This window comes from Cyprinodon variegatus, unplaced genomic scaffold (genome assembly GCF_000732505.1).
Source record: "Cyprinodon variegatus isolate N-32 unplaced genomic scaffold, C_variegatus-1.0 Scaffold211, whole genome shotgun sequence".
Lineage (NCBI taxonomy): Eukaryota > Metazoa > Chordata > Actinopteri > Cyprinodontiformes > Cyprinodontidae > Cyprinodon > Cyprinodon variegatus.
In genome coordinates, this window is record NW_015150664.1 from 763,246 (window position 1) to 775,990 (window position 12,745).

Genomic DNA, 12,745 nt, shown 5'->3' on the forward strand with positions numbered 1-12,745 from the left:
AATCCATATCCTCTCTGCTTATATATACAATTTTTTGTCAGTACATACATAGTCTCTGTACACCTGTAAATAAATATTTATATCCTGTATAGCACTTCCGGATAGATGCAAACTACTTTTTGCTGCTTTGTACTTGTGACAGTTTGATGACAATTAAGTTTAATTCTATTCTGTTCTATTCATTTGAATCATGGTGGACATACTTTTTTAAAGTACATCAAAAAAGACGGACTTCCAAAAGAATTCATGCAAAATTTGTAAAAAAAACAAAACAAAAACCATAATGTTTAAAACATAGGTAAAAGCAGGTGATGGCATGTTACAGTAATGTCAAACTATTACATTAAGTGTTATCACTGGAATTTCAAATTTGGATTACTACTAGTGATACATTTAATTCCTTGTTGAACACCACTTTCTAAATAGCTCCTTACATTTATAGGATATACAACTTTCTTTCTTATATCAATTCTTTTTCCAGCAGGTTGTGCAACACATCCTGTATCATATATCTCCCCCTTGTGGACAAAACCTCTTGGTACAATGAGCTCTGAGGCTCAATGATGTGCTAAAATAGCAAATGTTTATTGGTAATAATTAGTTGTTTTTTATGTGTGTATCAAGTAAAAAAAAATTTCCATTAAGAGCACAGATGACTATTAAAGGTTGTCTATTTTGATCTAAACCAAGCATCTCCAAAGTCAGTCCCAGAAGGTCGCTGTCCTACGAGTTTTAGATGTTTCCCTTCTTCAGAACAACTGGTTTCCATTGATGGCTGATTGGCAGTTTTTTGCTGAACTGCAATCAGAATCACCTGTGCTGTAAATATGAATTTATACAAGTATTTATCCTTTATATATCTGTAACAGTTTACCATCTGCCAACCTGGGATTTTACTAAGTGGACACATCATGCTACAAAATGGCATCAAGAGGACTTTATTAGGGACCTGTAGTTGTAACTTAAAAAAATTAGTGGAGTCTTCGTCAGGCAGTATCCCTCTCTTCATTACTAAGCCTCATTAAATTCATTCTTAAGCTAAAACAACATCTCAAAAAACAAACAAAAAAACAAACAAAAAAACCCTGCTGTATGTATGCTGGAGACATGTATCCCCAAGAGGACAGCAGCTGTAGAACATGTTCAAATATCTTTATAATGCTGTTTATACTTTAAAATGACATAGATATATGGCATTATTTTAAAGTGCAAAGTGGTAAAAAATAGCAGGAATTTGATAACACCAGTTTCAAAGATAACAAAAGTTTAGATTTCTCAAAAATAGTGCTTAATAATAATACCAAAAAGTTATTTTAAGTTTTAAAGTTTATTTTGACCTATTTTAAATGATTTCCATTGATGTCAACTAACAGTACATCTTAAAAAAATTTCCTATCAAAATAATAAGTTACTTTTCTACTGGAGTGATGAGAAATGGAAAATGTGTTGCCTAAAATGGCTGATAGGCTGAGTTCACATTTCTTATTTCCTACATCAGAAAAAATACTATGGATGAACTGGCACCACAGAAGTCAGCTCATGACATGAATAACAATAAAAGGTTTTTGCATAGAAAAACATCAACAGTGTATGTGAATGATAAGAGCTTGACACATCCGTGAACTGAATGCCATTTTAAACTGTGTAAAGTGCAGAAACAGACAGTGTAAGGCAGAAAGTCAGGTTAAAAAGACGTCTATTGCTCTAATGAGATAAGAATGCAGGGAGGTGGTGCAGAGATAAGGGAAAAAGGAAAAGAGGTAGAGAGATTGTATAAGGAGAGGGCAAACAGGATAGTTTGAACAAATTGCACATTTCTGATAAGGACAAGGGAAATAAAGTTGGATTAAAAGGGGTATGGTTTGTTTTGGGAACCAACTATTTTTCAATCATCTGTAAGGATCAGATAAGATGAAATGATCCGATTGGCACGATAATCCTTGCAGTGCGAAAAAGGTTTTCAGTCACCTTTACTTAAGTAAAGTGTGCTGATCTAAATCTCTTAAAACAATGGCCCCTTTGAGTCTCCGAAGTTAATCGTATATTCAGCAACAACCGGGAAAAGTCAGATTTGGCAAAAGTCATGGCAAACAATTCTGTTCTGAATCCCGCTCTGATTGTCAGTCCTTTTATCTCCAGAACAACTTGGCCTGTAGTTCTTAATACAATTCCTTGCAAAAAAATTCATACCCCCTGATTTTTATGTACATTTCACATTTCAACTTCAAACATATTTCGTTTAGGGTTAGACCTACATATTGTGAAGTGGTGCCAGAAGTTCCAGCTGAAGAGAACCCCCCTAACAGCATGATAGTGTATTGAGTTTGTATAGGGGATGATGTGCATTGCTAGTTTTCAATGACACATACATGTTTGCACAGTATATATAGGACAAAAAGTTACATGTGTTTGTTGTAAACTTAAAATAGGAGTTTTTATTAATATCTCTCCGCAATGCATTTGTCAACAGGTTCTCCCACCTGAATCGTGGATCTCTGCAGCTGATCTTGGCTACCTGTCTGGTGAATGCTCTCTTTGCCAGGTCTTTCAGATTAGATGTTCTATTTGGCCTTCATTTATGTGAGTGTGTATGTTTATCATATAAGATCTTAATAAAATGTACAGCTTAGCAACTCTTGCATGAAAGAATTGATGGGATTTGAATGCTTTTGCAAGGTACTGTAAGCATCTTCACGTCTTATCCATCCTTTCTTGGGGAGCCTGGATTTTTTTCCTTGTCCCCAGTTTCTTTATCTTCACATTCGAGGCTGTTGTTAATTTTTAACTCTTTTTTGTTTTCTGGAAACTCTTCCCCCAGTTTATTCACCAGTGTTTCTTCTTCAGTCTTAGTGGTAATTTCTTTGCTCTGCTCCTCTATGTCTGAGCTCTCTGACTCCCCGGCTTCCTCTGACAGAGAGTACATTTCTCTCAAAACGTCCCCTGAGCCCGAAGGGACTTCTTTACTGCTCCAGTGACGTTTCTGGAACAAAGCGAATTCACTAATATCTTTGGAGCAATTTCTCAGTTGGCTCGAAGGTCCGCTGCAGCCCTCATCTGAGGCCAATAGCCCATTAAGAAGACCGTTGGATGCTTCAGAGGTCCTGGGTGAAGCTAGAGAACTGGCTTGTTTGAGGATGGATGCAGCGATCTTGAATCGGTTGAGCTTGCCTTTTCCCTGACTGGCTGGAAGGCCAGCAGAGATCTTGAGAGAAGAATTAGGATAAGCAAGACTGGATTCCACTGAACTGCAACTGGCCATTGCACCCTGTAGAGCAGGCTTTCCTGTCTTCATCATGCCCATTACCTCATATCGGAAGCTGGAAATATCTTGCTTCAACTCCTGAGAAAGCAAAGAAAGAGTCAGTTTACTCTAAAACAACTAATGCATGGTTTTAATCATCATGTTTCAATTGATACAGAAAATGTAGTGTAAAAATACTAGTTTAAAAAAATAAAAAGGAAAATTTGTATTGTTTAAAACTAAAAGCTATAAATTTGTCACCTCATGATCATGCCTTGATTGTTTCCCCTTGTTTAAGCTTTTTAACCTTAGTTTTTACTCAGAATACAATCTATTTTAAGATAAAAACTCCTTCTACCACATGAAATGCTGTCACACAAGAAACACTGGTTGCAAGACAGCATCACAGATAATATGATCACCTGCTTCCCAAAAATATTAGTTTATATGAAAAATATTCTAATGATCCCAATAGGCTGATCAGCCAAATCACAGATAGATACAGGAGATACAGGATGACACAATGAGCATCTAGTTTTAATTTATTTACTTCTTCAACAAGCTTACACCTGTATGACACCTACCAACACTGGATAAGGCTACTGGTACCATACTTTAAAATATTTAAACTGAACATTTTTAAAGCTGAAGCAGCTTCATTCAAACAGCATTAAAGATATATATCCTGAGAGATGAACTAAAGATCATTGACTGAGAAAGTAACCATATTGCAGTCATAAAACACTATTCTCCTCCTAAAGACAAGGTTCAACCACCAGCTGGACTCTCCTCTCCAGGACCCTGGCATAAGCCTTTCCAGGTAGTTTGAGATTTGTGATCCCTCTATAGTTTGAACACACCAACTGGTCCCCCTTTTTATCCAGGTTGACCATCCATCCACTCTACCAATCAAGGGACACTATCCCTGACATCCACATAATTTTGAAGAGGCGTGTTAGAGAGCCTCCAGGGTTCTCAAGGGTTCATGGGAGTTTGCCCAACTGGTCCAAATTTGTTTTGTGGACCTGAAGAAGACACTTAACCGTGTCCCTAGTGGTGCCTTGTGAAGGGTGCTTCAGGAGTACGGAGTCTGGGGGCCTTTACCAGGGGGGCATTCAGTCTCAGGTCAAGCAGAGCAGCGGTTTGGTGTGCATTGCCAGCAATAGGTTGGATGTGTTCCTGGTGGTTGTTGGAATCTGACAGGGCTGCTTTCTGTCATCGGTCATGTACATAACCTTTATGGACAGGATTTCTAGGCACTACCAATGAACGGAGGGGGTCTGATGCTGGAACCAGCAGATCTCGTCACTGCTTCTTGCGGAAGACGTCGTTCTGCTGGTTCCCCCCTACAACCAATGAGCCAGTTCACAGTGGAGTCTGAAGTGGATCATGACTGAAAGAGAGAGATCCCGGTTACAATCAACTGAAATTAGCTTTCTCTGCAGGTTGGCTTGGCTCTGCCTAAAGCCGGCCATACACACTACGATTGTTTTGTGCATTTCAGGCCGATTCTCCAGTCATGTAAAAATGTTTCAATCGGTCCGACTTGCAGCCTTGTCGTGAGCCTCTCATCACTATCTCCTGACCAAGAATCGTAACATCGGGAGAAAATCAAACATGTTTGAAATCCAGTCGGCCATCGTAAGGTCGCATAAGAGCGTTGGGCTGCACAATGTGAGAACATGCATCATGAGCTGTGAACTTTTAAACCCTGCGGTTTCGTCATACAGTTTGAGTTGTAGATGCGTGCGACGATTGAAAATATTACACAGTGTATGCCTGGCTGTAGAGATAGGGTGAGGAGCTTGGACATTATAGAGGGTCTCAAAGTAGAGACGCAACTCCTCCACATTGAAAGGAGTCAGCCGAGGTGGCTTAGACATCTTTTTCGGATGCTCCCTGGACACCTCCCTCAGGACCGAGGTCTAACCGGTCCCGGATAAAGCAGAAGATTACGAGTAAAAAAAAAAAAAAAACTGACTCTAACAACATCCTTCCATCTTCTCCCACTTATTTCTAGTCAGGGTCGTGGTAGGGCCGGTGCCTATCTCCGGCAGGCTATAGGCAATACGCGGGGTAAACACCGGACAGATCACTAGACTATCGGGGGCAACACAGAGACACAGAACCATGCACACACACACACTCCCACCTAAGGACAATTTGGAGAAGCACCCATGTTTTTGTACTGTGGGAGAAAGAAACTGTAGAGTACCTGGAGGGAACCCACGCATGAACGACGAGAACATGCAAATTCCATGCAGAAAGACCCCAGGCTAGGAATCAAATTCAGAAACCTTCTTGCTGAAAGACAACAGTGCTACACACTACGCAACCCTGCCACCTAACCCTGCATGATTTTTTTTATTTTTTTTATTTTCTTCATGGACCAATAAAATTGAAACGTGTCTTTAAGAATGTAAGTTTCTTTAAATCATAAAACAAAGTAAACCTACTTACAGAAACATTTTCAGTATTAAACTTGCTCCCTGGCTCTATTGCTTATAAATGGGGGCAGATATACGTTTGACTTCTTTTGGCTATTTTTCATTCATGACTTTGGTTGTTACATGAAATAATCATTTTACGTTATGTTTATTGAATAAAATAAATAACTAAACTAAACGTTTCAGTAAGCTATCTAAATGAATTTTTTTTTATTTTTTTGGTGCAGTGGTGTAATCTAAAAGTTAACATGACTCACTCAAGGCAAAACAGCACAATATTGATCACTGTCCACTTACAGGCGATTCAAAAAAGGTTGTTTTCTCATAAACTATGGTTTTAAGACTATATTTAAGTGATATGCATAACCCCTCAGTAAAATTGCACATTTTCTAGCACAGTCCAGTCCTAGCATTTGTGCTGCCTTTGTTTACTTATATTGATATTTTTTGCATCGAAACAAGGAAATCTGTCGCTGTGACTGTATAGTACTGCTAATTAGGTCATGAGAAAAACAACTGATGGAAAGGAAAAAGATTAGATCTGTCAGAGAGAACCTAAAATAGCACTGCTGTGTGTCAGAAAAAAAATCTGTAAAATATGGCATAAATTACCACTCTAACTCTGACAAGCATTTTTTCCAAGTAGATGTTACTTCACCAGGGAGAGTGATCATTTGATGTACTATAAATAGAAACACAAAGTATAGCTGTTTTCAGTTATTCATTCTCAGGGGGAGCAGATGTACCTTGAAGTTGTCCTCAGTCAGGCCTTCCTCTGTTTTAGCATCTCTGATCATTGCAGCCACATAACGTTTCACCAGGTTCCTTAATACCTCCTAAAACAACATGAAAATGCTTTTGTAAAAAAAAAATCTGACAAGAAAGGAAAGGCAAAAAACATTTTCAAAGAAAATACAATCCATCCATAAAAATATCAATGCAGATGCTATATTGATTCCCTGCGGATGTGTGCAAATAGGAATTCCTCCACAGAGAATGATGATAAATATCCTGCTGACTGTAATTGTCAGTCCTGCTGACAGTGTGTGGTCAGAATAAAATTGGAAATGCTGAAAGGGACAGAACCAGTTTCCTGAATGCACACCAATAACCCCGCATTAATGTTATGTATCCATTCAGCTTGCTTTCAGAGAGGTTTCTGTACCTGATATTGATGGTTTATCCTCACATTCTCTGCTGCTCGTCTCTGCAGGAAATTTATATGAAATTAGAAGAAAGGAGAAGAAACATATACAAGAAAATCAATCCAGACATTCCGTATAAGGTCATAGTTATATGGTAGCAATATTTGTATATTCCAGGATGCCTCACTGAGCACTAAAAAATAAACTGGGTTGCAGCTAAATTATGTAAAATATACAATGTGGAAATGAGTATTGAATACGGCATCATTTTGGCGAAGCTCTTTGAGAAAGCTCTTTAATTTTACCCATCATGAGGTGTTTTCTTGTGTGATACCAGCTGATATTATTTGTACTGACAAGGGGCAGGATTGCTTTCTAATTACTGAGAGATTTCAGTTGATATATTGGCTTTCGATGCCTTTTTGGACCTCACTGTCATCATGTGTTCAATACTTTTTCCCTATGCCATGCCACATTATCACACATAACTTAATTCCTGAACATATATGGTTGGATTTCTTCGTATGTGTGGATTGCATGAATTGTTGCCAACATCTGGTGAAAATGTTATGTCAATATCACCTCTAGAAATATATTTACTGAGAAAAATGGTGCCATATTCACTATTTATTTTACCTGCTGTAAACCTAATATCAGATGCAATATAGAAAAGTATTTGAAAGAAATATGCGATAAAATTATTACTGTCTATCATTATTATTACTAATCTTTCACATTTATTTTATGGTTATGGTTCTTTACATTATTTAAACCCGCATGTTGGAGGGTGAAAACAGCAGAAAGAGGCTGTTTTCACTTTATGTGACAGGAAAGATGAGTGTATAAAAAAGTGCAAGTTTTTCCCATTAGATTAAAAACATAACATTGAAAAAAAATATATATCATATCATAGTCTCTGCATCAAACTGACCATATCAATGCATTTTTTTGCACCATTTTTGTTTCTCCCACAATATTTATATTTGATCACTGCTGCACTTTAAAATGTCATGAGAGCTGTACAAAACAAAAAAGTTTGTCTAAGTCTAACTCTAAAGTCTAAATATAGCTATGGAAGTAAAAGCATTAGTTTATTTCCTGTATATCAACTCACTCCAAGTGTCCCAAAGCTTTCGGTTCTCTTAGTCAGTGTCCTCTTACAAACTTGTCTCTTAATCCAACACATCAGGTACCAGAATGTTTTGGGGCTCGGAATAATGTTGAAAGGGGGTGGAACGGTGGCCCCCTCCTCAAAGTAACTCATCCACAGCTTTGTCCTGGCAAATTTCCACTCGATATCTGCATGGTCCTGCATCAAAATTGGAGTATTTTAGAAAAACATGTTCTGGGTGAGTGTTTTGATTTTTTTTTTCTCCACACATATGACTATTTACTCACAGCAATGTGCTGGTAGGAGTTGTTCATCATGGCTATGAGCATGTTGAGGAGCACCACCAGAGAAATGATGTTGTATGTGCCAAACATGGTGGCTCCGACGAATTCAGTGAACTGGTGGTCTGGATCCACATTGGTCACATAGAGGCTGATCAGTCCAAATATAGACCAGAAAAGTGATTGCAGGGTCTCAAATAACCTTCAAGAGATCAAAAAATGTTGTAAGTAATGGTACATTGCTTGTTCTTCTAAGTAAAGCAGCTTTCATTATTGAGCTTAGATGCAGAAAATATCTAATCATCAGTTTTGCAGTCTCACACATGAATGCTTAAAGAAAAAGTTTGTGGTTGTTACATTAGTGGTAACAGGTAGTATTTAATGCACAATCATTAGAGAGGGATCATTGAAGAACGTAGGCAGGAGTTGCAGTTTCTGTTAGCAACAGAAAGAATTTTGCACTCAGTAACAGTTTACACAGAAAAAACCCTCCCTTTCTTTGACACCTTCTTTCACAGTATCACACATTGGCTCTACACATGCAGAAACCCACGTGGAAAAAGCGTTGTTCTGCTCTACACAGCGGATCCCCTTGCATTTCCCTTTCTCTTCTGAAGCCTTTGTCTCATAGTAAAAGTAGAGCTGATTAAGACCATTTGCAAATGCCAAAAGAACCTGAAGAGTGAAAAAACACATATCAAATATATAGTTCCACATTGCATATTAATTTTAGGAATAAAAAAATTTGTTGGATTTACCAAACAGTAAATAAAAAGGAACTTCAGAATATCCAGCAGCATTCGTCCAAGTGAGATCTGCAGAGGTCCCAAGTGGGAATTAGCAGTGAAGAGAGAGATGAGACGCAGGGAACTAAATATGTTTGCAATGGCAAACACTGCCTCAGCTACTAAAGTGGGGTGCCACATTTCCCATTGGTTCCTTGGTTTATTACCACTGTACTGAATTTGGAAGAAAATGGACAAAAGATGAAATATAAAGTAAGATCACAAAACATGACAAATTCTGACAGTTGTATTACGATAACAAGATAAATATTACCTTGGTGTACGCTACAATCTTGAGAGATATAGTGGCCAAATAAAGAGAGTTCATGACAAAGTCCATCAGGTTCCACCAGTCATGAACATAGTCCTGGAAACCACCATCCCACATTTGCTTTATCTCTGCCCAAATAAATCCTAGAAAAAGACATTATAAAAATATTTGTAGGTATTTTGTAGGTGTGTAGGGAGAACGAAAGTAGAAGTTCTTGGTCAGAATAAAGGCATCAATGATTCTTTTTGAAATACAAACTAATAAATGGCCCATTAAGTTTTTACATACTGTCTAATTCCAGCCTAAAAACCTCTACATTATTTTTGGTGTTTTATTTGAGAGAACATTAATTTGTGCTGAAGGGGAGTGATACATTATTTAGACAAATCTAATCTGATTTATTGAAATGTGTTGGGAAAGAAAACAGCAATAACCAAAGATCCATGATAATTCTGGAAAACCTGTCCTGAAACACATATCAATAGGTAGTATTTGTTGCTGTTGGCAAAAAATAATGTAAGCATAATGTAATACAAAATATATCAAAAAAGGGCTTCAGGTCAGAGAACAAATTTAAAACATCCCAAGCACAATGAATTTTAACATTTATTTTCCACTTCACATTATGTTGTATTTGGTTTATCACAAATGTATGTTTTTAAGTAGAAAAAAATGTGAAACAGTTCAAAGGATAGTATTACTTTTGCAAGGCAATGGAAAACAACCACTCAATCCTATTATACTCACCTAGCACCCATGGTAGTATCATCCACTCCACAGTAGTAGGTGGAGGGCCCTGTCGGTCCTGCCTATCTTGTTCTGTGGTGACAATGTGCTGGGAGGCGAGCAGCAGCAGGAACAGAAAGGTCAGGTACGATGCAGTGTGGCAGATAAACTTCATGAAGGGTTTGCGGATAAAGAGGCCATAGCGACTCTTGGGAGCGATGAGGTAACAGAGGGCAAAAACAGGGTAGAGGAGGCCGATAAACACACAGGTGATGAATTTTCCTGCCCAGTGGCGTCGCCTCCACCCTGGAAACTCATCATACCACCGGGATGCAAGTAGCTGCTGACAGTTTGGCTGAGCCACGAACTATAATGAAATGAGAAAAAAGGTAACGGCAATGAGAGTTAAATTCTATACATTTTTTCATAAAAAGCCTTTTTATTCATTATTCCAAAGCAATGATTCTCCATATAAACCTGCTTGAAGAGAGCTTTCTCCTGTAGGCTGTTTATCTTGTTTCCTATAGTATGATCTACTGGTAATAATGCACTAAAATAAGCAACATTAGGTAACTTTAGCAGCAAATTTTGTAGTTGGAAGTGTTTGTGTAGTGAAAACAGTCAAGGGTCAGTCTTTCACCCTTGTTGCAGTTTTTAAAGAAATAACCTCTGCTCATAGAAGCATTTGTTTCTACACCACATGAACAGTGTTAGCATTTTTATCAGTTGCAAAAACCTTTTCTGTAATTTTTATTTGTTTGTTTTACCTGACTGCAAATTAAAATCATTTGTGTACAACTTCTTTTTCATGTAGGTCTAAGCGTTGCTTTGGTTCCGAAACAAAACATACGGGAATGCTCAAATGTACTACATGTGACCTTCATGGGTCATCATCTGTACATGCAAACATCTTTAAAGATTAAGGCAATATTGTTCAATAATATGCTGTGTAGTTATATCAAAGTGCTGACCGACCCTGCTGGGTTCCAATTCATTAATTCAGCTGCTTTGTTTCCATGGAAACCACAGACCCCTCCCCCCCAAATCTGTGTGCTGGTATGAAGCAGAAGGGCGAATGTATTCCTCGCCTTCAGCTGCAGACTACAGTACTGGTAAAAACAGGAGTTGGAAAGGGAAAATGGCTTTAAAGTTGACATTTCATGAAAAAATATGTTCCCTTTCACAACAGACATCATTAAAAAATAAATATAGAGCCAAATGAAATGAAAAGCTCCATGTAATTGCCTTTAATACTACATTTTGATCTGATCTCCTCTTACATAAGTTTGACAAGCCAAACTCCTTAAACAGCAGGGTGTTTTAATTTACATACACACACACACACACATACTGTAATAATGGCCACACATTTATTGTTAGACTGAGCACAATTGTCAATTACTTTATTTATGAAAAAAAAAAAATACAAAATAACAAAGACACTTTCACATATGTAATATATGTGGAATATATATATATATATATATATATATATATATATATATATATATGTATAAATATATACACATTATTTTTTCCCCACATATATTACATATGTGGAAGTGTGTTTGTTATTTTGTAGATTTTTTTTTTCACAAATAAAGTAATTGACAATTGTGCTCAGTGTACCAATAAATGTGTGGCCATTATTACAGACACAACCCTAAATGGAAGACTCGCTGCATCTCTGACAGTCATATTGACTGCAACTGCGTGCTCAGTGATAGCATCAAATAAAGAGGCACTAGAGGCAGCTGGGAGCTCCTTTTACAGTGAACTTTTAAGGAACATTAAGGGCAGTACTTTGTATGATATTAACACAACAGTCAGCTACTTGTATTCCCTCTAACAACTTGGAGTGATAATCACTTTCTCAGACGGACTGCACTTACCTGCTCACTTCTATTTCTAACTATATAGTAAAGATTGTTTATGAGACCTAAGTTGCTAGGCTTGAGTTTTAAAGCATGATTCCAAATTTGAGCCAGATTGTTGTTTTTTTACACCATAAATGTTGAGCAGGTTTAAGTTGCAGTGTAAAGTTAGTATTTACAGTTTGCCTGAAAACGGCACTTAATCATAGCAAGCTTTTTTGGATTCTAGATAAAAATTAAAGGATAAAAGATGAAGATACGTTGTATGAACATTATTAGAGTTAATAAACAAATCATCAAGCAGCCTTTAAAAAGTGAGAAGAGTCAAATTTATTCTGCTAAGATTGTCTTTCTCTGTGATATTTCATGATTCTTCTAGAGCCCCTCTTCCATTTTACTCTAAAGCTCGTCCTCTTTTCCCTTTTCCCAAGTGAGAGAGCCAAAACAAGACGAACATCAATGTGATGTTCCCTCTTCTTTTGCTTGTCACAGTCACTCAGAAAAGCTTGCTGGAGTAAAGTGCCAAATTTGCCTGAGGTGGCTTTTTCACACAGTTTGGAAACTGGCTCTGCACAAAACACCTCTGGCCTGTCATCTTTCCATAAGTGCCCGTAAAAAAAGTGCATTTTGCCATGTGTGTGCAGATGCTTTCAACTTTGGCGAGGAAAAGTTTACCTGCAGCTTAAATGAATAAAGCATCTACCTACAACGTCCTCCCACTCTTTTAAAGGGAAAAAAAATGAAAGGCATGTTGTGTTTTTTTTTATACTATATTTTATATGTATTGTTTTTTGGGAACCACCTGGCACAACTGAGAACAAATAGTTTTTTCAACCTTAACATGAATTCCTTTAAATAAAAAAA

General features: G+C 37.4%; 1 protein-coding gene across 1 annotated transcript in view; it reads right to left on the reverse strand.

Annotated features, from left to right (window-relative positions):
- Positions 1-1,347: 1,347 nt before the first annotated feature.
- Positions 1,348-12,745, reverse strand: part of trpc4 (transient receptor potential cation channel, subfamily C, member 4) — a 43,467-nt gene continuing 32,069 nt past the window's right edge. The window contains exons 7-15 of the mRNA XM_015380298.1: positions 10,029-10,374; positions 9,285-9,424; positions 8,984-9,184; positions 8,779-8,900; positions 8,232-8,427; positions 7,948-8,142; positions 6,854-6,895; positions 6,435-6,524; positions 1,348-3,340 (exon numbers count right to left, since the gene is read on the reverse strand). Of these exons, the coding sequence (XP_015235784.1) occupies positions 2,699-3,340; positions 6,435-6,524; positions 6,854-6,895; positions 7,948-8,142; positions 8,232-8,427; positions 8,779-8,900; positions 8,984-9,184; positions 9,285-9,424; positions 10,029-10,374 (1,974 nt within the window). The 3' untranslated portion in view covers positions 1,348-2,698. The remainder of the gene's footprint in view (positions 3,341-6,434; positions 6,525-6,853; positions 6,896-7,947; positions 8,143-8,231; positions 8,428-8,778; positions 8,901-8,983; positions 9,185-9,284; positions 9,425-10,028; positions 10,375-12,745) is intronic.